Below are 26,132 nucleotides of genomic sequence, written 5' to 3' on the forward strand. Positions count from 1 at the left end.
AAAAAAAATCCTTAAAAAAAAATACATTCCTGGCCCTGGCCGGTTGGCTCAGCGGTAGAGCGTCGGCCTGGCGTGTGGGGGACCTGGGTTCGATTCCCGGCCAGGGCACATAGGAGAAGCGCCTATTTGCTTCTCCACCGCCCCCTCCTTCCTCTCTCTCTCTTCCCCTCCCGCAGCCGAGGCTCCATTGGAGCAAAGATGGCCCGAACGCTGGGGATGGCTCCTTGGCCTCTGCCCCAGGCGCTAGAGTGGCTCTGGTCACCGCAGAGTGACGCCCCGGAGGGGCAGAGCATCGCCCCTGGTGGGCGTGCCGGGTGGATCCTGGTCGGGTGCATGGGGGAGTCTGACTGTCTCTCCCCGTTTCCAGCTTCAGAAAAAAAAAAAAAAATCCTGCCCTGGCCAGTTGGCTCAGTGGTAGAGCATCGGCCTGGCGTGCAGGAGTCCTGGGTTCGATTCCTGGCCACGGCACACAGGAGAAGCACCCATCTGCTTCTCCACCCCTCCCCCTCTCCTTCCTCTCTGTCTCTCTCTCTTCCCCTCCCGCAGCCAAAGCTCCATTGGAGCAAAGTTGGCCCGAGTGCTGAGGATGGCTCTATGGCCTCTGCCTCAGGTACTAGAATGGCTCTAGTTGCAACAGAGCAACGCCCCAGATGGGCAGAGCATCACCCCCTGGTGGGCGTGCTGGGTGCATCCCGGTCGGAGGCATGTGGGAGTCTGTCTGACTGCCTCCCCGTTTCCAAATTCAGAAAAATACAAAAAAAAAAAAATACATTCCTGGAAATTAGAAATAAAAAGAACAACTATTTTTCTTAAATAAATCTATAATTAGCATACTATTCAATGGTGATGTTAAATGTATTCATACTAAATCTTTTTAAATGGGCAAAAAATATAATAAAGAAGAAAAAATAGGAATAGTAAATGATAAGAAAAGATAATGTACTTTACTAGTAATCATATGTACACTGAGATGCACTTTTTGTCCATTAGATTGGCACAAATAAAAAGTATAACAAATGTTGGTGAGTGAACAGGCTCTCTCAAAAAAGTATGGTGAGAATATAACCCATAAAAACGTTTTTGGAGGACAATTTGACAATATCTATTAATATTTTAAAGGCACATGTTTTTCAACTTTGCAATTCCACATCTAGATATCCTCTAGAGAAATACTCACACCTGTGCACACATGAGTTGTGTTATGTACATGGTTTTTACTCTGGAGTTGTTTGGAATAGCAGAAACCAGGACCACCCTGCTAGGGATTCGATTTGTCCCCATTGCCTTTTCTCTGGCAAGATAAGTACCAGAAAGAGAGAGACAGAGAAAGAGAGAGAGAGAGAGGGAGGGAGGGATGGAGCTGCTTTGGATTATAGACCTTACAATCTTATAATACCTTGGGCAGCCTCTCTAAACAAATCAACCACTTTGGAGCCATTGGCATAAGAAGTGGCCTCCCTGCCACCCTACAGTCTAGGGAAGAGCGTGTAAGAAGACTGACTGTTCTAAGGTTTTAAAAAGAGAAATAGCCAGACACCCTCCTCCCACTCCCCCCCCTCCATGGGAAGGAAATAGTGGTGGACGCTAGAACTTGTCCTGCTGACCTTCCTAAGCAGATTGACACATGAGAAGCAGCTCTGTCTGTGACCTGAAGGAACTGGGTGTCAGGAGCAGGTGACCCAGCCGAGCTCAGGACTGAGGAATTGACATTTTCCTCCCGAAGAACAATGGCAGCCTGTGACAGGTCTCAACCTGTACATTCCACATCACCTTTGTATACCAGGGTCATCTGCTGACATATGCAGTGAAAAATCCTTATTGCTAATGAGACTCAAGTTCTCGGTCAACTTGAGCACAGAGACACCAACCACTGCTCGCTCTTTGACTCTAAGAGAGAATTTCAACAGGGATCTTTTGCTGATAGGCATATGGGCACTGGAGCTGAAAAAATAAGGAAAAGTGCCAAGGGATGTACCCTCAAGATTGTGGAAGGGGTGCTACCACTTTTGTAACTACTGGTCAACCAGCAAAGATGTGATTAGTACTAGTAGTTTGGTGGTATTTGAACAGCAGTGGCTGCCAACAATTTATTAAGTCCTACCTGTGTCCTGAGCCACTTAAAGATGGCAAGCCCTTATAGCATGGGTCTATTGTATATACATTTAGGCAGTGAAAACCTGTTTACTAGCCTGGTTCCACAGTGAAACACAGGTTTACACCCTTTCCCCAAGAGCACTGCTTGGCACGATTCAGGTATCAGTAAAGGTTGCTTTAATGGTGCCTACATTCCTTTCTCCATACTAGTTTATGATAGCCCAGAATTCATGTCTCATGGTCACAAAATCAGACACACAATGCTTTTCTCTCCAGAATCTGCTTTGAAATGGGTGATGTTTTATTGTCCAAATTCTTCTCATTTAACCTTCTAATGCTTGATGATTTAGATATTCCATAAACATTGATCATTATTGTAAAGGTGTTCTGTTGACCTTTTTTATTGATTGGTCTGGAGGTTATAAGTACTTCATGCTCTCTACTGGGACTTTTAAAAAACACCGGAAAAAAGTGCTGTCTATCAAAGCCCAGCCAGTTTGCCTCTCTACAAGCTCAGCAAGTTTACCACTGGCAGCAAAGCTGTTATCCTAACTCCACATTGATCGAGCCCTGCTCTTGAAGAGAAGACACACATACACATTTCACGGCACCGACATCTAAGTCAGTGAAAGCTGATCTCTTTGAGGAATGGAAGTAGAGGCAGAAAGTAATGAAATTTGGAGAAGCAGAGGTCTACCCTACCTGTGTTAGGACTTTGGGGCTATCACTTATCACTTTAGTGGAAAGATGTGACACTCCCAGCCTCACCCAAGGGCCCTCCTTCCTCAGAGCTCAGCAGGAGGAAATGAATGTGGGTGAGCATTCAGACCTGGAACCTGACACCTTCAAACACCACGATCACTATCTGGGAGCAGCAAGGGGGCCACCTACATGATTGAAACCACAACCAGCCAAGTGTTTTGAAATAGATCTCAATGGACTTCTCTGTACCATACATAGGCCAAGTGTCACGCAGCTTTCTCCTGCTGTGTATGAACTTGGGCTGCTTCCTCCCTCTGACTGCTTTCTGGCTCCTGATCACAAATGGGTTACTTTGTCATCTGTCTGGCAACTCCTTATCTACTCACGTGCAAACTCAAAAGGGCTTTTCCCTTCACATTTTGCTTAGAAGCACCTAAAGTTCTTAAGTAAAGTGATTTATTGGTTTGTTTGGCTGGTTTCTTTGGGGAATTTTTTCAGCTTTCTTTTTATGTCAACCTTTGGGCCTGTTATAGGCAGAAAGGGCCTCACCAGACATGACCCAGCAACTCTACTTCTGGGTATATACCCAAAAGAATTAAAACGAGGATCTCAAAAAGATATCGTATGAATAAAAAGTATTATTCACAATAGCTAAAACCTGGAAGCAACCAAGTATTCACTGACAGATGAATAGATAAGCAAAATGAAATATCATCCAGCCTTAAAAATAAGGAACTAAATAGCCTAAAAAGGCAGGAAATTCTGACATGTGCTACAGCATGGATGAACCTTGAGGAGATTATGCTAAGTGAAATAAGGCAGATCACAAAAAGACAAACACTAGATGATTCCATTTATGTATATGAGATACTTACAGAGTAGTCAAATTCATTGAGACAAAAAGTAGAACGCTGACTGCCTGAGGCAGCAGGAAGGGGAATGGGGAGTTGTTTTATGGGTTTAGAGTTTCAGTTCTGCAAGATGAACAGTTATGGACGTGGACTGTGGTTAATGGTTGCACAACAATGTGAATGTATTTAATATGACTTGAACTTACACTTAAAAAGTTAATATGATACACTGTATGTTATGTGTATAGAATAGAATTTTTATCGGGGAAAACGGGTATAATATATATAGACTCACCCTATTTTCCATATTTGGTGGCAATTGTAATAAAATTTTGTTTTCATAAAACAAACCATAAGAGTGCACATTAATAAAAACAACAACAAAAACACCAGACAGTGACCACATCAAATCTAACTCTGGGATGCTAAGAATCTCCTGGACTTGGTAAAAATGTACAGATTCCAGGTTTTGGCCAGACCTGCTGGGACTCCAGTTCACTGTGATTCGCAGCTAGGTACCAGGAATCTGTCTTTTTACAGTGTTTCTGCAGAGGATTCTGAATCGCAGTCAGTTCTTTATCTTGATTATTCCAAAAGTACAAGAGTTATAGTTTAATAATTTATTCAGTCGTTCTTTCAGGTTAATCAGCACATACTTGTCAAGTAGGGAGGATGAATAAGGTAGTTAGGCAGGTGCTAGGAAAACAGAGGGTGAACAGTAATGTGTTATTTATAGACTCACTGTCAGGCACTGTGCTGAATGCTTAACCATGGATTGCCTCATTTAACCCTCACAGCATTCCAGGAAGTGGATGCTATTAACACATCCATTTTACAGATGAGAACACCAGAGAGATGAAATAACTTTTTAAAAATCCTTACAACATGTAAATCTGGCTCCAGAGCCTGTACCCTTTGACCACGATGAACCAGTGCCTGCCTTCAGTGAGCCTTGTGAGGTGGGGGTAATACTGACGTGACCATAACACGAGGCAGAATGAAACAAGTGTTAAGTTGAAATACATAGACAAGTGCTAGGGGAAGGAGCTCTATCTGGGAGGATGATTTGGACCCATGAGATCTTCCGCCCTTTTGCTAAACAGCTAAAGGAGTGTGAAATTCCCCAGCAAATCCTTGAATGGAACCAGAAAGAATCAGCAAGGGTCAACCCATCAGAAGGAGGAGGGTCTACTGAGTTTGTTCCAATACAGGTCTCTCTTCAAGACATGGCACTAAACAAGCTGCAGCCTGAAACCAAGGGAAACTGTTTCCATTTTTCAGTTTCTAACACCCCTTGGTTTTATAGTGTGCTTGGGGAGGGAGCTGGGTCAGGTTGGGAAGTGGTAAGACATGACATTGAATTTTTTGGGTTTTCCTTCCACACTATGCCTGCAATGACTTCACCTAAAGATTGTGATTTAGGGGAACAGCGAAAGCTGCAAGTCAATTTGGGACCAGAATAGCAAACTAAAGGGCATCTTGGAGCAGGAAGTCACCCCATTTTAAGATGACTAAGCAGATATTATTTAGCCTGAATTAAGGTCACAGAGGTTGAAGATTATATTCCCAACTCATAAGAAGTTCCTCTGTGCTAGCTTTTCAAAAATTGTGCGCAAACTTCGCAAAAACATGTAGTCATAACCTCACAGTGAGCTCACTTCTTCAAAGATGACGGGCTCTGTGGTTCCAAAGAAACAAACTCGTTATGAAAAAGGCAGGGTAAAACACTTTCTAGTTTGAAGTGATTTGATGTGAAATGCTGTATAGGACTCCTTCTCTCCCCCTCCCCCCAATTCGAAAGATTAGCTGTTTGAGGTTCCCTTTGACCTAAAAAATTATTTTTGTTTTCATCAAATTTTTAGAATTTATGGTACTAGTATATTTTACTAGTATATATATCTGATAGATAAAATGGCTATTTAGCTGCCATTTTGAAAAAATGCAGGTCTGGAGGAGGAAGGATAGGCTTATTTAGCAATGTTAGGTTTTAGGTCCAGGGCTCCTTTAAATTCAAGGTCCCTTTAAAACTCAAATTCCCCTCACCCAACTTCCCTCTCCCCTTAAGCAACTCTCCCCACCTTGGGAAGGTGCTGAGAAATGTCCTTGGGACAAGGCCATCTGGAGGAACCTGAGGATTGGGAAAGGGAGGCGGTCTGTGATCAAAGGCAACAAACCGGGATGTGCTCATCTGAGCATGTGCAGGTGCAGCCAACCCCATGCCAGCAGACACCTGCAGCAACCCCTGTATCAGACGCCCTCCTCCTGCAGCTCTGTGCTGACACCCTTTGCTGGTCTCAGCCCACCAGCACCCAGGCGTTTTAAAATAAATTTTCCTTTTGGAACACACTAGCCTTGTTTTCAGTTTGGCCCGCGGTTCCTGTCTTTCAATATCTCCCATGAGGATCCGTCGTCTTAAGTTTAAATTACCTACCTTAGCAAGGCTAAATGCTAAAAACATCTACAGCTAACCCAATTTAAAGGAAGAAAAAAATGTAAAGATTTAAGATTTGAATCTAAAAATTGTGGTTTGTAAATTGTCTTTTTACCTCAAATTTCGCAGCTCTTTCAATGTATACGTAACACAAGGGCTAAGTTATATTTATTTCCAAATAGGTAACTCAGATGAAAAATATTGTCCAGATCTAAATCAATATTTGAGACCCCTAAATCAATATTTTTATGGCATACACAAATTTGAAGCATAAAATTAAAATGAATATGGTGTTTCTCTCCCCAATAAACCACATTAGGAAAGAAGTACATTTTTTTCTTCTATGGAAAACTCTTTAACACAGAGATAGTGATCTCAAATGCCTAAAACACTAAGCAGGTAGTGTAATATATTTTTTTAATTTTTTATTTATTTACTTTTTTAGAGTTTATTTATTCATTTTTATTAGAAAGAGAGGAAAGAGATAGAACAGGGGGAGGAGCAGGAAGCATCAACTCCCATATGTGCCTTGACCAGGCAAGCACAGGGTTTCGAACCGGCGACCTCAGCATTCCAGGTCGACGCTTTATCCACTGTGCCACCACAGGTCAGGCCAGCAGGTAGTGTAATATTAACAACTAAATAGCATTTATTTTGTAACAGGCACTGTCCTAAGCACTTATACTAATGCATCAGTTCTCACAAATCTGTGAGGTAAATTATGTATCATCCCCATTTTACAGATGAGGAAACTGGGGCCCACAGTGGTTAAGTAATTTGCCGAACGTGGCCAAGGCCGGTTGCAAGGTCGGGCAGCGCTGCTCCAGAGTCTTGCTCTGTTCACTGCACTGGACATACACCTCTCATGACATGAGCAGATCAAGGGGCCAACAAAGGCTGGAAGCAGTTTGGGAATCGTGTCCAGTGAAGGGGCCAGCTATTCCGCTGATGATTTCCACATGTATTGTAGGTCTTCCATCTTTCAAGAAAAGCCCCAAATCCAGATTGTTATGTAAAATCTCCCAGTTTTAAGTTGTTTTTATTTTGTTTTAACCCTCTGAAGCCCAAACAGAGCATATCAGCAGACTGGGCCAGCCACTCACCACCTCTGCTTTCAGAGCCACTGTCTCCAAGAACCACTGTCTTCTGCCTGTCCAAAGGCCCTGGGGAATTCTAGGTCTGGTGGTAGCCAGAAGGGAAGTCAACTCTGCAAACAACAACTCCTTCAGGCCCGCGGATATGAATAATTAATTTGTCTTCTTGCTGCCAGCCCACAAAGGTTACCAACAAGCCTAGCATTCAGGAAGCAACCCCTTCTGAGACAAAAGAGGACAGGCCTGGGGTAACCCGGGGCGTGCTCAGGGAGCCCCGTTATGAGGTCAGTGTGGTGGCCTGTGCCCAAAGGGAGCTTGGGGATGTTGGTGCAGGCCTGTGTGTGTGCTCCCCGCCTGGCTGCCTCGGTGGGGCTATCAGAGAATCCACAAGGCTCATTAGAGACATGACACTCTCAGCCTTTTGCTACTCTCAGAGGGAGAGGGCTCTGAATTCCTCAAGATGCTTTAAAATAAAACAAAAAGGTGCAATTATGCAGCTGAACCAAGGCAAGGCAGCCGCATACAAAGCAAAGCTTTTTCTATAATGGGACCACAACCTCAGCTAGATAGTGCTGAGGCCTCACCTTACTCCCCAGCTACAGCTGTGAGGCGGTCGTAATTGGATGCTTCACAGCTCTGGCTCTTGGATTATTCAAACTGCAGGATTTCCAGAAGTCTTGGGTTTCAATTAAGGATATAACCAGGCAACAAGATGAGTGAGATACCATTTTTCATCTTTACAGTCTATCTCAGCAATAAACATGGCCAAACCCTTCATGATTGTGATAATAATAAAATTAACCAATACACACTATTTACTGTGTCAGCTGCTAAGTGCTTTATATATTGAGTAATTTTATCTTCATACCAACTTAATTAGGTATTGTGATATTATTATTATTACCCTCAGTCTACAGATATGGAAACTGGGGCACAAAACACTTAAGTTAGCTCAGGGTCACAGAGCAGTTAAGTGGCAGAGCAGGGAGGGATTCAAACCCAGGCAGTGGTGTTCTTGACCATTATACCAGTGACTCTTTGCATTTACACAAAGCTTACCATATTGCCAGGCCCTGTGCTACATGTTTTCCAAAAGATTATTCCATTTAATCTTTACAACACAAGGTGAGGTATAATCATCTCTGTTGTGCAGAAAATAGGTTTATAAGAAATGTTATAGTCACAAAATAACAAGCAGCCTGCAGCCTGGATGCAAACCCAGGTTCCTCTGATTCAAAGCCAAGTTCTTAACTATTACTTCGTACAGAGTCCCCAGTCATCTAACTTACTAGTGTTCATAAAATTAGGTCTGGAAAACCATCTAGTCCAATCCTTATTGGAGAGAGGAGGAGCTGCAGCGTGGGGGAGCTTAGGAGTTAGTGACAAGATGGAGCCGAGGAACTTTGGCTCTAGAAAGAACTAGGTTCTGTTCTGGTTCTGCCCTTTCTTAGCTCGTGTGAATTGGGCAAGTGACTCAGTATTTCTAGACTTATTATTATAGAATGGGAATAATAATACTCTCATGGGACTGTACTGATTAAAATACATGTGTAATATAGACTTCTACTAAACACTTGGCATTATAATCTGTAACAGGTATCCCCAAGTTACAGATTGATAGTTTCAAATTTTTGTTTATAAGTCTTTTTTAAAAAATATATTTATTTTTTAACTTAGTGATTAATTTTATAGAGGCAGAGAGAGGAAGAGAAAGAGAAGCATTCATTTGTTGTTCCACTTAGTTGAGCATCCATTGGTTGCTTCCCTATGTGTCCTGACCGGGAATCAAACCTGCCACCTTGGTGTTTCAGGATGAAGCTAAAAACCAACTGAGTTAGCCTGACCAGGCAGTGGTGCAGTGGATAAGAGTGTTGGACTAGGATGCAGAGGACCCAGGTTCGAGACCCTGAGGTCGCCAGCTTGAGCACGGGCTCATCAGGCTTGAGCCAAAAAAAAAAAAAGCTCAGCAGCTTGGACCCAAGGTCGCTGGCTCAAGCAAGGGGTTACTCGGTCTGCTGAAGGCCCACGGTCAAGGCACATATGAGAAAGCAATCAATGAACAACTAAGGTGTCACAATGAAAAACTGATGATTGATGCTTCTCATCTCTCTCCATTCCTGTCTGTCCCTATCTATCCCTCTCTCTGACTCTTTCTGTTCCTGTAAAAAAACAAACAAAAAAAAACAAACAAAAAAACCCAACTGAGTTAAATGGCCAAAGCTATAAGTCTGTTTTTATTATTTGACATTAATAATGGTGTAAGTGATGAGTAGTTTAGAGGGTGGCCCCCAAAATCTAATTAATCAAGACCTTGGAAAATGACATTGCACTTCTGGAACTTTTCTTGATTGTCACACTCATTCCAAATGTGCAGAATCCCCTAAGGAAATCAACATTTCTCAGAGAGCTGGGCAATCAGACATTTAGACCTTCCACCCTCACAAATAAAGTTAATATACTATTAGGTTGTGGACAAAAGATGTTTTCATGGTTTTTAAATCTCATATCCTTTTCACTATGTGAGTGATTTCATAATTTTGCACCTGGAATGACTGACCATGCTTAATGGCTTGTCAGGTTTCTTTGCACAAACATCAAATTTGGTCATGTACATCTGGTTTCATTTTTCTTGGGGGGGGGGGTTCTTATTTTTGGTTTCCATGACTGGTTGTTTAGCAGGATATGCCTATGTGACCAGTCCTCTTAAGAGTCTCAAATGTTGAGACTCAAAAAGACTTCCTCGAGGGAAGATATTCCCCATGTGTCTTGGTAGTTGGCTATCAAAGAGAAGCACCCCATACGTAGCCTCAAACAAGGAAGGACACCAAAAGCCCACCCAGGACCTCTCTGGAATTTGTTGATACATATTTTTTTTTACTTGCTGTTTTTGCTCTGTATCCTCTGTAAAAAAAAAAAAAATCTTAGCCATATGTATAATCTGCTATACATTGTAGCAAATCACTCAATGATGCAATGGTGAAACAATTTAGCCATTTCTAACATTGTTTTGTTTTGTTTTTACATTTTTGAGAACTACCCTTCAATATACACATACAAAAAGCTATGGTTACCACTTGGTCTTAGCAATAAGGGAACTTAAAAGGTTTTGAGGCGAATGCTTTGCTTTCTTAGGGTCAGGAGAGCCATTCTTCTATATGAATATAAATCAGATATTTGTATCAGTCAGGATCAACTAGATAATGGTGAAGTAACAAATAGCACCAAACATTCCAGTGGCCTAAAATAACAGTGGTTTATTTCTCACTCTAGTATATATCCACTGAGGATTGATTAGGAGCTCTGCTCTGTCTTTCCCTCTCTCTAGGGCCCAGGCTGACAGAGTAGTCACCATCTGGAACACTGTGCATTGTCACAGCAAAAGGAAAAGAGAGGTCTGAAGGGTCTTCTATTAGCATTAAATGCTCTGGTCCAGAAGTTGTACATCACTTCCATTCAAACTCATTGATCAGAACTAGGCAAATAGTCCTACCAAATTTCAAGGGAGCCAGTAATGTAATTCTGCCTACCATATTTCTGGAAAGCAAGGGGGAACCAAAATATTTAGTTTACAGTCCCAATAACAAGCACAGGTCTCCATTAGTTGGGGAGGGCCTACCTGGCCAGGTTTGAAGTATCAGACTTTTTCTGCATTGCCCACTTTCAGGAAACAACACACTCCTATCAGGAAGAGGGGCACACAATGGCAAATTCAACTGGTGAGCTGGCGGACATGGTAGTAAGCTGGAGGGGCACACATCAACATCTCCTTGGGGTACATAAAGTTTGAAAGTGGCTTCAGAAAGAAAAACCCATTACAGCTCTAGAATATATCTTATCAATTGGTCCTACTAGTCCAAAAACAGAGGAGAGGGGGAGGAAAAGATAGAGATAAAAGCAAAGAGAAAGAGGAGGAGAAAAAGAAAAAGGTCTTTTAATGCTCAGAGACCCCAAAGGTCTCGTTAGGTATTCTAATCCCATAAAATTCTTAGTTGAAAAAGGAAAACAATTCTTTTATTCGTTCAGTAAATATAATACGCCAGCATTGTGTATTCTAGAGATATTAGAATTAAAAGAAGTGGCCTTCAAACACACATTCAGTTTAAGGGCTTCGAATCCAGTGGGGGTAACAAAGAAGCACACCATTTTAAACTATTTTCTTTCTCTTATTTTTGTTTTTTACTTATTTATTTTAGTGAAGAGAGAGGGAGAGAGAAAAATAGTAGGGAGGAGGAGCATAAAGCATCAATTCCCATATATGTGCCTTGACTGGGCAAGCCCAGGGTTTCGAACTGGCGACTGTAGTGTTCCAGGTCGATGCTTTATCCACTGCACCACCACAGGTCAGGCTAAATTATTTTCTAGTTGTTCAAATGAATGAATGTACAAAGTTTGGGGAAGGATTGTGGGGCTGGTTTCTCAAATGCCATTCACAATCCCCTTTGCCCTTAATACTCTTACACCAGAGGCTGAAGAACTGAAATTTCTGATTTCCTAGACCTCCTGGAAGCTACTGGCCATGTGACACAGTGTTGGCCAACAGCATGAAAATAACACTTGCTAGGTAGGGCTTAGGAGGAAAGCTTTTTAAAGGAACAGACAGGCCCTGACTGAGTGGTTCAGTGGATAGAGCACCATCCTGGCATGCCTAGGTCATGGGTTCCATACATGATCAGGGTACATATGAGAAGCAACCGATGAGTGCACAACTAAGTGGGACAAACAAGTGGAACAATGAGTTGATGCTTCTCTCTCTCCCCCTTTCTTTCTTTCTCTTTTTTCAAATCAATAGAAAAAAGTTAAAAATAATAAAGGGAACCTGGCTGGTGGACTCAGGTGGTGGACAGTGTCAGCCCAGTGTATGGATGTCCCAGGTTCAATTCCCCGTCAGGGCACACAGAAGAGGTGACCATCTGCTTCTCTCCCTCTCTCTCTCTCCCTTCTCTTCCTCTTTCCCTCCCGCAGACAGTGGCTTGATTGGTTCAAGAGTAGCCCTGGGCACTGAGGATGGCTCAGCTGGTCTGAGCATCAGCTTCAGGTGCTAAAAATAGCTTGGCACTCGAGCATCAGCCCCAGACAGGGTTGCCACGTGGATCCTGGTCGAGGCGCATGTGGGAGTCTCTCACTATCTCCCCTCCTCTCACTGAAAAGGAAGGAAGGGAGGGAGGGAGGGAGGGAGGGAGGGAGGGAGGGAGGGAGGGAGGGGAAAGGGAGAGAGAGAGAGAGAAGAAATGAAAGAAAGAAAGAAAGAAAGAAAGAAAGAAAGAAAGAAAGAAAGAAAGAAAGAGGCAGCAGCCAGTATGATCACTTCAGTTTAATCTAATGAGATTTAGGGGCTAAAGCAATCACTTTGTCTTTAATTCAGAAGATAACCTGGGGCTAGAAGAGAAAGGCTAGAGCAGTGGTCTCCAACCCCCGGGCCGTGGACCAGTACCGGTCGGTGGGCCATTTGGCACCGGTCCTCAGAGAAAGAATAAATAACTTACATTATTTCCGTTTTATTTATATTTAAGTCTGAACAATGTCTTATTTTTAAAAAATGACCAGATTCCCTCTGTTACATCCATCTAAGACTCACTCTTGACGCTTGTCTCGGTGATACATTTATCCCTCCCACCCTAAAGGCCGGTCCGTGAAAATATTTTCTGACATTAAACCGGTCCATGGCCCAAAAAAGGTTGGGGACCACTGGGTTAGAGGAAGAACAATTCAATTGGTTATGTCAGTGGTTTAGATTAGAGGCAATGAAATGAAGTCTAAATATTCATGAACATTTACTGAGCACCTTCTATATCCTAGCCACTATGACATACTGGGGCTACAAGGACAAAAATGACACAGGTCTGTACAAGAGCCCTCTCTCCATGCCAACCATACCCCATGGCAGGAATGAAAGGTACTCATGGAACTTCAAGTTTGGAATATTCTGCCACACACACCCCGCCCCCCACCTCAAGTCCAGAAAACACAAACAGGGTAATATGGAGCCAGAGGAATCAAGGTCAGCCCCATTCTGAAGCACTTCAAAGGGACACCAGGACTGCCACAATGATGGGCAAGCCACTGAGGAAGTGAATGGTCCTTTTATGTACACATCTTCACCCAAACAAGCCCTGATGTTTCCCTAGATCTGGTCTAGTTATCTGAAATCACTCTATGTGGCAAATCAGAAAAGGAAGTGACGTGGTTGTAGAAGCCCAGAGTCCAAGTCGGCTTCCCTCCCCTGCCCCCCCCCCCATGGAAAGGTCTGGAATTAGAGACTGGCGGTGGTTGCACAACTTGGTGAATATATTAAAAATCATGATCATACACTTTATATTTTTAATTAATTTATTTATTTTTTATTTATTCATTTTAGACAGGAGAGGGAGAGACAGAGAGAGAGGAGAGACAGAGAGAGAGAAGGGGGGAGGAGCTGGAAGCATCAACTCCCATATGTGCCTTGACCAGGCAAGCCCAGGGTTTCGAACCGGCAACCTCAGCATTTCCAGGTCGACGCTTTACCCACTGCGCCACCACAGGTCAGGCTAATTTATTTTTATTGATTGATTCTAGAGAGAGAAACATCAGTTTGTTGTTTCACTTATTTATGCATACATTGGTTGATTCTTGTATGTTCCCTGACTGGGGATCGAACCCACAACCTTGGCATGACCATACACTTGCAAAGGGTGAATTTTATAATCTAGTATGTGAATTATCTCTCAATAAAATTAACGGACTAATTTTTTAAATAGGAGGGGGAAAAAATAAGCCTGCTACTTAGCTCTAAGCAAACTTGGGCTTGTTAGTTCACTGCTCAGAGCCTTAGTTTCCTTATCTGCAAGTACTAACGGTAGCCCTTTATAGTTAGAACAGAACAGTAGACTGCTCTGAATAGCAAATGTGATAATGCAGGTTAAACATTTCACACAGTGCCTTGCAGGCAGTAGAAGCTAAATATATTCTAGTTCCTTTCCTCCTAAGAGCCGATAAAAATTTTAAAACAATCATTTTCTTAGCAGCTTCAAGATGTGACACAAGCTCTGGGCAACCTCCCTTCAGAAAGTCTCGTGTCAGGCAGACTAAAGCAAGGATCAGACGGGAAGACAGCACGAACCGAAGGTGACATTCACTGCGGAAAGACTGCAGATTTACTCTATAGCTCTGCAGTGCAGAAATAACGAGAGAGACTCACATAGTATAAACACAGCTACAGAGAGAGAGACAGCAGTGGTAAAGAAAGTCAGGTGGGCACAGAGAGTTCTGCTTATAATTCTAGTTTGGTACACAAACAGTCCAGTTTCCAAAACAGCCAAATCTACCCCAACACCTGGACAAGTCTCCAATGCAGACCTGATGTTTAGAGATACCCTAGACCCCACTCTCTCTGCTATAGTTCCTCAAAACCAGAAGGAACCAAAAATAAAACTTGTACAACCAGAACTGTCTAGCACAGTACCAAGTCAGGGAATTTATATTTCCAATGAGCTTCTCATTTGTGTCTACTCCAACCAGTACTTATCAGGTGCCTACCATGTGCCCAGCCAATATCTGTGAAAGATATTGTTGTGAGGGAGAAAAAGAAGTATAAGCCATGTTCCTCGCTCTCAAGGAGCCAGCTAACCTCTTAGTTTGAGAGCAACACCACGGTAAATATATAAAAGGCATCGTGCCTTGCACAGAGCAGTGGTTCAGTTGTTATTTGTTCATTGGGTCAAGGCACTCATAGATGGCACAATAATAAGACAATTGTGTGAGTGTGAGGCTCACTCTAAGAACCACAAGATGGGTTGGAGTAGTTGAAAAAGGCTTGTGCCAGAGGCTGCTAGTTGCTTACTCAACATCAATTCTTGCATTTTTCCCTGTAACAGAGCCCCTATTTTATATGAGGTGGCCATATGCCCAGATGAAATACTACATTTCCCAGCCTCCCTTGTAGCTAGAGGTGACTAATGAAATCTAAACAGAAATTGTTGAGAGAGACTTCCAGGAAAGTACTTTAAAAGGCAGACCAACAGCTGCCACTCACTCCCTTTATTCTAATTCTTGTCTGAAACAGGAATGTGATGACTGGATTTCCAGCAGCGGTTTTGGACCATGAGGAACCTTCAGTGAGCGGGGAACCTGATGATGGGGAAGTCATCGCACTCTTCCTGGACTGCTTACTTCCGGAATTCTTTTATATCAGGGATAAACCTCTAGCTTGCTTAAGCTACTTTTTGGGGGGGTTTTTTGTTGTTGTTGTTTGGGTTTTTTTGTTTGTTTGTTTTTTTGTATTTTTCTGAAGCTGGAAACGGGGAGAGACAGTCAGACAGATTCCCGCATGCGCCCGACCGGGATCCACCCAGCACGCCCACCAGGGGCGACGCTCTGCCCACCAGGGGGCGATGCTCTGCCCCTCCGGGGCGTTGCTCTGCTGCAACCAGAGCCATTCTAGCGCCTGGGGCAGAGGCCAAGGAGCCATCCCCAGCGCCCAGGCCATCTTTGCTCCAATGGAGCCCCGGCTGCGGGAGGGGAAGAGAGAGACAGAGAGGAAGGAAGGGGGGGTGGAGAAGCAAATGGGCGCCTCTCCTATGTGCCTTGGCCGGGAATCGAACCCAGGTCCCCCCACACACCAGGCCGATGCTCTACCACTGAGCCAACCGGCCAGGGCCTTTTTTGGGGTTTTGTCTTATACAGCAAACCCATATCTTAACCAATACAAGATTCCATAAAAAAGCTAGGCCTTCGCAACTGGGCACATGGAGGTGGGAGGGCATTTCAAATGCCAGAAAGACCACAGGAAAAGACACTGTTAGTGGCAGGAAGGAAGGAGCACTGGCAGAAAGCAAGTGGGTAGAGGATAGGAAATAAGAAGCCACGTAATAGTTTTATAGATGTTGAGGGAGATAGGGCTTGACTGGACAAGGACCAAGGATCCCAAAAGGCCAACAAAGGAGCAAAACACGTCTGGGCCTGGGGGAAGGTAAGGAAAAAGAGAAAGAGGCAGACAAAGAGGGTTGGGGAACTTGATTGCATGAAGAGCTGTGATTATGAGTTGTGTCTTGGTTCAGCCAAACTGAAAGTTCCTGTGCTTAGGATAGTAACAATAACACCAAGACTTGTTAAGCACTTACGTGCCCACCTGTGTGCTATGCCACTTTAAACACATAATCTCACTGAAGCTTCCCAACCAGTCTGACATGGTCCTGTCATTATCACCCCTACTTGGCAGACCAGGAACCCGAAGCTTGGAGAACGTCAGTAATCTGTCAATGTCAGCCTCACCACCCTGCAAGCTGGGGAACGTCAACCCCAATTCTGGATGCAGAAAGTATCTGTACCATGATCTCAAAGCCAGGAAAATGTGTGAAGATCCTGACTTTAAAACATAAAGATCCAGAGTCAAATATAGAGCACATTGCTTTGTGAATAGTCTCTGAATGAGAAGAAAAACAGACTAGAGGAGTAGAAAAGTTTTCAGGCCTGGTTGTAGAGGAGGAAGAAATTGTTCAGCCCACCCACACCCTCTGGCTGACTAGTAATGTGTTCATGGGATGTAAATGGTGCTAAGATGGTGGGGGGGGGGGGGTTGGGGAGGGAGGCCAACACTGAATAACCAAGCAAACAGTGACGCAGTGTCCACTCCAGTTATGAATGAATCACAGCCAACCACCAGCTCATGTGTCTCAAATAGTTTTTTAATGTCTCTCCACAACAAGGAATGAAAAAATATGTTACTTTATCATGGCTAAGGCTGAAAATGCAATACTTGGAGTTAAGTTATTCAAACACATACACTGAACACAAGGGATTTTTTTCTGGAGCAAATATCTCATTAGTCACTAACGGGAAGAAAAAAAAGAAACCCCCACCAGGTTAAAAATGAACTAGGCAATATGACTACCTAGCAGGAAATGCATCTCCGATGAAGATGAAAAATAAAAAGTCGGCCCTGGCCAGTTGGCTCAGTGGTAGAGCGTCGGCCTGGCGTGCAGGAGTCCCGGGTTCGATTCCCAGCCAGGGCACACAGGAGAGGCGCCCGTCTGCTTCTCCACCCCTTCCCCTCTCCTTCCTCTCTGTCTCTCTCTTCCCCTCCCACAGCCAAGGCTCCATTGGAGCCAAGTTGGCCCGGGTGCTGAGGATGGCTCTATGGCCTCTGCCCCAGGTGCTAGAATGGCTCTGGTTGCAACAGAGCAACGCCCCAGATCGGTAGAGCATCGCCTCCTAGTAGGCATGCTGGGTGGATCCCAGTCAGGTGCATGCAGGAGTCTGTCTGCCTCTCCGTTTCCAACTTCAGAAAAATACAAAAAGAAAAAAGAAAAAAAAAGTCTTCATTGGCAACTTGGCAGAATCTGATGCCTGGGCCTCCCTCACTGAGAAATCTAGAATTCTACAGCTGGCACAGGACAGCATTACATGCTGGGAGATAGAGCAGCAGCTTCATAGGACTGACTCAAGTTCAAATGCTGACTCCATTACAAGCTGTTTGATTCTGGGTAAACTTCTTTCCCTCTCCAAGCCTCAGCACCTTCACCTATAAAATGGGACTAATAATTTACACCCGCTGAGATGACTATGAGGCTATATAAGATGGTCTGCTACTCCTGTTACTATGACTCTGACAGGACTCACATCTTCAGTATTCTCTGCTTAAAATCCCAGGAAAGAAAAGGCCATAGGACAGTGTTTTAATGAAGAATATTGAGCCAGTGGTTATAGACTCTATAATCTTCAGACCAATATCAGGGTGGTTAACTCTTTCATACACCAATAGCTGAAAAACACTGCCATAGGATACAAAGGAAAAAGCCTAGATCTGGCTGGTAGGCCCTACCTTACGGGTCATGAGCATGTGACCCTGAGGTTACTTCCAGTGCTTCAGGGTCCTCATCTGTCTGATGAAAGGCAGGATTAGAACAACTCTAAGATCTCTTCCTGTTCTAGGTTCTTGGATGTTGCTGAAGTTCTATATAACAGTCCTTAGCTGCTCATTTCAGGATTTGACCAGTTTCCTGCTGGGAAGTTGATTCTTTATCTAAAAACCTATGATTTTTACCTCAGGAGCCAAAGAAATACTGAGACGCTTAAAGGCAAGTTACCAACTTTTGTAGTCTCAGCCCTTAACAAAGAAGTATGAAGTAAGACCTCAATACATCCTTGTTGAGCCTGAACCGGTGGTGGTGCAGTGGATAGACTGTTGACCTGGGACACTGAGGTCCCAGGCTTGAAACCCAAAGGTCAACTAGCTTGAGTGTCGGATCATCAACATGATCCTGAGCCCAAAGGTCCCTGACTTGAAGCTCAAGGTTGCTGGCTTGAACCCAAAATCAATAGCTTGAGCAAGAAGTCACTGGCTTGGCTTGAGCCCCCCAGTCAAGGCATGTATAAGAAGTAATCAATGAACTAAAATGATGCAATTATGAGTTGATGCTTCTCATCTCTCTCCTTCCTGTCCTGTCTCTCTCTCCGTGTTGAGTGAGATGAATTAATAAATGAATAAATACATTTTAAGGGCCAGCAAAAATAGAGAATGCTCCTTCTCCACTGAGCAAAGTTTAATGCAAGAAGATGCTACTGCCTGACCTGTGGTGGCGCAGTGGATAAAGCGTTGACCTGGAAATGCTGAGGTCACCGGTTCAAAACCCTGGGCTTGCCTGGTCAAGACACATATGGGAGTTGATGCTTCCAGCTCCTCCCCCCTTCTCTCACTCCTCTCTCTCCCTCTCTGTCTCTCTCTCTCTCCCTCTCTCTGTCCTCTCTAAAAATGAATAATAAAAAAAAAATAAAATAAAATAAAAAAAGAAGATGCTACAAATTTAAAATACTAATGTTATTTACTTTGTCATCTGAACTAAAACCAGACTATCAGATGAATAGTTATTTCCAGTCAAAAGGATGCCTGACTCTGAAAGCCACCTTTGGGCTTTGCTAGAAGAGCACACTTTGGTCTACAGAGAGTGTATATGTGGCAGGGGTGGCCCAGAAACATGTTGGCATGAAAGGTAAAGCCAGGGCTTCCTCATGTGGGCATGCAGTTGTGGCTGCCCAAGAGTGCCCACCCAAGGAGAAGAGATCTAAAATCCAGCAGGGCCTGCTCACTTGTGAGGCCAAATCCACCCGAGTCCCATGGGTAGGCAGCAACCCTGATGGTTGACCTCAGCAGAAGATGAACTGGTCTTCAGGGGACTTCAGTGATGAAGAAAATAATAATAATGCACCCACATATATACACTACACATGTATGCACTTGATGGGCACTATGTGCCAGATGCTTTGCTAATCTCTTTAAATATTTTATTGTATTTAATCTTAACTATCCTGAGAGATAGGTGCTATTATTTGAATGCACAAGCTCAGGAGTCAGATTGTCTGAGTTCAAATCCTAAGTGCTGCTAATAAGCTAGCTGACCTTGGGCAGGGTTACTGAAGGTCTCGGGCCTCAAGATTCTCATATGTAAAATGGAAATAATCAAAGTGCCCATTTCATACAGCTATTGTGTGGTATAAATGAGTTAATACATGTAAAATGTTTAGAACAGGAGCTGGCACAAAGTAAGCCCTTAATAAATGTTGGACCAGAAAGCTCAGCGGCTTGCCCATGGTCTCACACCTAGTGAGGGACAGAACCAGGGCACAGCCACAGATGTGACTTCACAGCACACATGACCCAACACAGCTCATTCTAGCTGTGCAGCCCGCATGCCCCGCCCCATCCAAACCACCATCCTCATTAATGGCAACATGGCCTAGTCTTTCCCGGTACCAACCAAGACTACAAAGTGCTAGAAGGAAGATACTAAAAACAAACAAACGGGCATTCTAACTCATTTCAATTCTGATCTGGCTACCATGTGTAGAAAAAAAACCCCAAATGTGTCTTGAGATGGGGGTCTGCCCCTCATCTAAGAGAAAACACCCCTTTTCCTCTGCCTCTGGGCCTTTTTATAAGAGGTCTCGTGTTCTCTCTCCTTGAGACCCTGAGAGGAAGGCAAAGTCCAAATTGCCCAATAAACCCAACCTTTAGTTAAAGATCTCTGAATACAGAGAATGGGCATGATTGCTGGTGCAAAGTTAGAAACAACCCAAGGGCCAGTCCAGCAAGAGACCTCATGAGCTAAGGTGACCACTCTGCCCCGGGTCCTGCCCTACTGTCTGGAAGGTGCTAGAAAGATCCAGAGCCTTCCTTGGAAAAATACATGCATCACAGAAAGCCAAACCATCTATGATTCAGAATGATCTGGGAGTAGGAAGCACTAATTCAAAGAAAGCAAACTGTAGCCACTGTTAGTGAACACTATGGGTAAATCTGCTCTGTGCCAGGACCTGTTCAAAGCGCTTCAGAAATAATAGTCCACTTACTCCTCATAGTAACAGCAGGAGGTAAGCAGTGTTTATTAGCCTTATTTTACAGATGAGAAAACTGAGACACAGAAAATTTAATAACTTCTCCCAAGGTCACACAAGCAGTCTAGCTTTAGAGCCCACAGTTTTCAAAGCTTTTTGTCCAACTCACATCAAGAAACACATTCCACACCAGGTACCAGTGTTCATCTACACATTTATACATAACTGAAACAAAGTTTTTGAACAGAATAATACTCACTATTACCATATGCAATGCACTGACATTTTCTATTCTATTCTGTCCTGTTTTAAAAATATATGTCATTCAACAAATACGTATAAACACCTAATATGTGTTAAATCCTGTTCCAGGCTTTAGGGCAATGGCAGTGAATGAAAGGGACAAAAATCCTTGCCCTCTTGGAGCTTGCATTTTACTGGAGAGAAAGATGAATAAGATACACATGCAAAATTGTGGCAGCTGAGGCGGTGATTCGGTGAGCACAATGGAGGAAAGAAAGGCCAGTCTGGCAATGCTTTCATTCTTCACCACATAATTTCAGTGGGCTGTCAACCACAAGGTGAAACCCCTGCCCTTAATCCATCCACTCCAGTGCCTTCTCTGTATGTACCGTCTGAAGTCTCGTTTACCTAGATTGTGTGTCAATGCACTACATGTATGTGACTGTGTGCCCATGTGTACACATGGATAGGAGTGTGTGCATAAAAGTATGTACATTATATGTGCACGTCCACCCCTATTCACTTCCTCACAGGGGAGGTTTTGGAAACAGCAGCTGTGCCGCGGATCCCTACAAATCTTGCCCTGCAGAGAGGTCCTGGAATGGAGCCTGAAATACAGCTCAGGCACCACTAACCATAGCCATGAGTGCCAGATATGCGCCCTGGCTGGAGTCATCAATGCAGAAGAAGGAGAATCTTTTACCACTGATCCACCCAGAGAGGGCACCTTTAGAAGCGGTAGAACAGAGGGGATGCTAGTTCCTAATCTGCATCAAAATGCTCTCTGCACTACAGTGCCTGTAAGAACAGAGGACACAGTGCCTAGAAATAAAAGTCACTCCCTGGGGAAAATCCAGTGCATTGGGCACACATGGCAGGGTGCTTGATGTGGGTCTGAGGAGAGATGGGATTGAAGCCAGCTCTGAAACAGCTCTGGACCACTTGGGTAGCCTCCATAGAGAGCATTTGAAACTTGGCACTAGGCCCTGGTCGGTTGGCTCAGTGGGAGAGCGTCGGCCTGGCATGCAGAAGTCCCGGGTTCGATTCCCGGCCAGGGCACACAGGAGAAGCGCCCATCTGCTTCTCCACACCTCCCCCTCTCCTTCCTCTCTGGCCCGGGTGCTGAGGATGGCTCTGTGGCCTCTGCCTCAGGCGCTAGAATGGCTATGGTTGCAACAGAGCAACACCCCGGATGGGCAGAGCATCGCCCCCTGGTGGGCGTGCCGGGTGGATCCCTCCCAGTCAGGCGCACGCGGGAGTCTGTCTACTGTCTCCCCGTTTCCAACTTCAGGAAAAAAAGAAAAAAGAAAAAAAAGAAGAGTAAAATGGCACTAGAGTAAAATCTTCAGACTCTTCCTTTAAGTTAAAGAGGCACATAAAAAATGCTACTAGCATGGTGGCAAAATCATGACCTATGGGAAAAGCAGCCAATCTGTGCTAATGAATTAAGCGTAATTGATCACAACAGATGACTTGATGGACCTTCCAAATGTGCTTTTAGCAAAGTAGACAGTTTTTCATTCAAATGCAAACTTACCCAGATAAGATCTAATAATGGAGATTTTGGAACAATCCCAGCATTAGTGATTCCCCCCCCCCCCCCCTTCACTTAACAGGAAGGCATCTGAAGTTCCTGGTCACAGCTTGAGCCAAACAGACATCAATTTATACTTTCCCTTTGGCTGAGGAGACCCTGACAGTCCCTGGGACAGCAAAGGAGCAGTCACAGGCCACCCCACATCCCTGTCCTTTCCTCTTCCCCAACCTGGGAGGAGCTGGGTGGCTAGGAGGCATTTATTCAAGAAATAATTATTGAGCACTTATTATGTGCAAGGCATCATGCTGACCACCACAAGGGGATGCAAAATGGCTAAGACCAGGTCCTGTCCTCAGAAGAGAGGACAGATGTGTGGGGAAACAACACGTGAAAGGAGGTCCAAGTGGAGGTGTCAGCCCACTCCAACCAAGCACTTATCTTTCTGAGCTTCAGTTTTCTCCTTTATCAAATGAAGGCACTGCACTAGACATGATCTTTGGGCACTAGGCCAGCTTGAAGACACTGTGAGTCTACACCCTTCCCTTCCCACACAGGCTCCCAGGAAGCTGACAGATCAAGTGTAGCCTTCTAGGAAGGGAGCCAGTCAGCAAACACAGAGGCAGTGAGTATTATGTACCTTTCCCCAGTTCGAGAGCCTGTTTCAGTTTGGTCTGAACACAGATACAAGCTGGAGAAGATGAGAGATAAGTTCAGAAAAGTGGAGGACTTACACTTCCACATCGAGGAATCTGGGGAAAATGGGAGCCACTATAGTTGTTGCTGAGGATACTATCAGTGTGGTACAAAAGAATCTGTGTCGTCCAACTGTGGAGGGTGAGATGGAAGGGGTGAGAATGGTTGGTGTTGCAATAGTCAGAACAGAAAGGCTGAGGCCTAAGTGATAAGATTCCTCCCATGGTCTGGCCAAGCACAGCATTCCATCACCCCCTGCCTTCCTCATAATGCTCATTTTCATAAACTCGCCCAAGCCAAATCACTTTGCACTTTTTTTTTTTCTTTTTTGGTTTGTCTGTTTGCTTTTAAGTTCCATAAGTGGCTTCAAGGTAAACTGGTCAATCTTAACAACCTCCTTCCTAGGAGCCTGAATCTACAGGACCAACAAGGTGTGCCTGGGATGGAGTGTAGGTGACCAGCAGCACACACACACATACCCCCCCCCAGGGGGGGAGCGAAGCGGGGATCTAGAGAGGGATGCGTCTACCTGCAGAGGAACCGTCTTCGTGGTCCGAGCTGTTGTGGCTGCAGTCACTGCCCCTCTCCGGCGAGCTGTGGCTGGGCGAGTCCCACTCCGGCACACGCAGGAACCTATTGCGCCGCCACGGGGGTAGGTGCTCTCGGGCCCCGCGCCGGGGGCGCTCTTCCGAGGCCGTGGGCGAGGCTCGCCCGTCCTTGGCCTCCGACTCCAGCTGCTCCAGGTCACGGCTCCGGCGCTGCTGCCGCCGGCCCCCGGGGATCAGGTGCATCCAGCGATGGGGGCTGCTCGCCCGTGCCGGCTTTTCGGCCTCATCGCGGATCCCGAGTCGGTAGGGGGCCACGAGCAAGTGGCCTAGGACGAATTTCTCGTTCAAATCCACCATCTCGAAGTCGTGGTCACTGCTGTCGCCCCCATCGTCCGCGCCTGAGGCATCCGGCTCGCCCTCCTCTGAGCCCCGCCCCGCACGAGTCCCAGAGGACGGCTCCTCTCCCGGGGCTCCGGGAACTGTGCCTTCGTGGCCGCGGGGCTCACAGTCCTCCCGGGGCTTGAAAAAGATGCGAGGCTGCAGCAAGTGATGATGGATGGCTGCGGTCAAGCTGCGCACCGTGTCCCCGGGCCCCGCCACGGGCCAGGTGGGCAGGTCCAGGCACACGTTTGCCGGATTCTCGGCCTTGGCAGCCACCTCCGGGTCAGGGCGCGCGAGTCCGGGGAGGTCTCCGCCGCCGCCGCCCGCTGCGCCCTCCTCCTCCTCCTGGCGCTGCGGCGGTGCCCGCTCGGGCCCGGCCGGAGCCTGCTCCTTCGCCGAAGCCCCCCAGCTGCCGCTGTCTCCGCCCTTCAGGCGCCCGCAGCCCAGGTCGCTCTTCTCCCCGGCCAGGGCCGACTGCAGGTAGAAGACTTTAAACTTCTCCTCTGCCAACACCTGTTGCAGCCGCTTCAGGTTGAGTTTGCAGCGCTCCAGCTCCTGCTCCATGTCCAGCACCGAGTCCAGCCGCATGACGGGCGCCTCCTGCCCGGGGAACTCGGCCTGCCAGTGGCGCTCAAAGTCCCGAGGGTCCCACATACCCGGCTCCCCTTCGGGCCTCCGCGGCCCAGCTTCTCCGCGCGCAGCCGGCGGGGGTCGCGCGGGTCTCTCTCCGGAAGCCCGCGCTGGCGCAGTCGCCTGCCCTTCACTTCAGCCCCAGAACAGAACAGGAGAAAAAATAAAGTTTTTCCCCTTCCGCCCTCGTGCCGGGTTTTTTTTTTCCTTCTGGTTTTCGACTCCCTGACGTAAGCGTCTCCCCCGCGGCGGAGGCGGTCGCCTGGGGGCCCAGGGCCCCCCCGGGGCAGGGCGCGCGTAGCTGGCGGTCTGCAGCCTCGCCACCAGCCCGGAGCTCCGCGGGCTCGGGCGTCGGGAGAGCCGCGGCGGGGGCGGAGCCTCGTGGCGCTGGGCCAGTCTCTGCAGACGCGCCTCAGGAGCTGCGCTGGCGGCCGGGAAGCTGGGAGAGGGCCGGGGCGGGGCGGGCATTCCGTGCGGTCCACCCAGAGGCGCCCGCGACCCTGCGATGCTTTACTGCTTCCTGGCTAGTGGAGCTGCGCAGCTCCCGCCGCCGTGCGGGCTACCAGCACCCGAGCGCGGGACCGTGCGGGCCGAGTAGGCGGGAACGCCTGGAGCCCCAGTCTGTACTGTCCGCCACCCGGCTCTCCGCTGCCTAATCGCCCCCGGGTCAGGGCGGCGCCTTGGACCAAGCAGAAAAGGTGGAGGAAAAGGAGATGTGACGCGGCAGGTGTCAAAGGGAGCGGTCTCCTGACCGCGCTGTTGTCCTTCGCCGGGATTTATTGAGTGCCTTGAACTATCTTGATCAAAATCACGGAGCTATTTAATCCAAAGCTGGGATCAAACTTTGGGTTATTGTTGCTGTTTTGAGTCACTTTAAAGCGTTCTCTCCTCTGCTCTAAAAGAGCTTTTCTGGGAAGAGATAGGCAAGAGTGACAGAAAGCTCCAAGTGCCTCAGTGACTTCAAAGCTGGGCGTACTCCCTTGTGACTGAATCAAACCATAACTGCAGGGCTTTAGACCTGGGTGTCTATGAGGACCTTGCACTACTCTTTGTGGCCTCGACAATTCTCCTAGTGAGGAAAAGAAAGGAGAAGAAGCTTGTGACAAGCGCCTGGACTGGCACTCGGGGTGGGGTGGCTAGGGACACCTGCTCCTCTTTCCCCTCCACACCTGGCTGTGAAATATGGAAAAGAAAGGCTCTTAGCATGAATAATTTTTGGCAGAACTTACTTTCTCTAAAACAAAGAGACTTTTAGCAGAACTTATTTTTTCTAAAAAGACTCCCTACCCTGGCCTTGAAGCTGGGTTCACAGGCTGTGGCCTTGGATAGTTCTGCAAAGTTGCAGATGTTCCTAGAATGTTTCTCCTTGAATTAACCTTATAGATAAACATTGTAAGAGAGCTTGTTTCACTGCTTTGTCTTACTGCTATGCTTCCTCTCCTCCCCATTCCTCAATCAGTGTGTAATTTTGTCTTTAAAAACTAGCCCCAAACTGTGTTCGGGTCCACATTGATTTAAACGACTTAGGTCTCCACGCGGTCACCGGCATTAAAGGCTCCTTTCCTTAATTTGGCTACTTAATTGTGTGTGAGGCAAGACGTCTGTTTCTTGCTGTTCTGATAC

At 46.0% G+C, this 26,132-nt stretch overlaps 1 protein-coding gene across 1 annotated transcript in view; it reads right to left on the reverse strand.

Moving 5' to 3' along the window:
• The window catches only part of ABR (ABR activator of RhoGEF and GTPase), a 198,464-nt gene extending 173,620 nt beyond the window's left edge, over positions 1 to 24,844 (reverse strand). Inside the window, exon 1 of the mRNA XM_066263099.1 lies at positions 23,480 to 24,844. Coding sequence (XP_066119196.1) covers positions 23,480 to 24,533 — 1,054 coding nt within the window. The 5' untranslated portion in view covers positions 24,534 to 24,844. The remainder of the gene's footprint in view (positions 1 to 23,479) is intronic.
• Positions 24,845 to 26,132: the final 1,288 nt, after the last annotated feature.

The sequence above is a fragment of the Saccopteryx bilineata genome, chromosome 2 (genome assembly GCF_036850765.1).
Source record: "Saccopteryx bilineata isolate mSacBil1 chromosome 2, mSacBil1_pri_phased_curated, whole genome shotgun sequence".
NCBI classification, from domain to species: Eukaryota; Metazoa; Chordata; class Mammalia; order Chiroptera; family Emballonuridae; genus Saccopteryx; species Saccopteryx bilineata.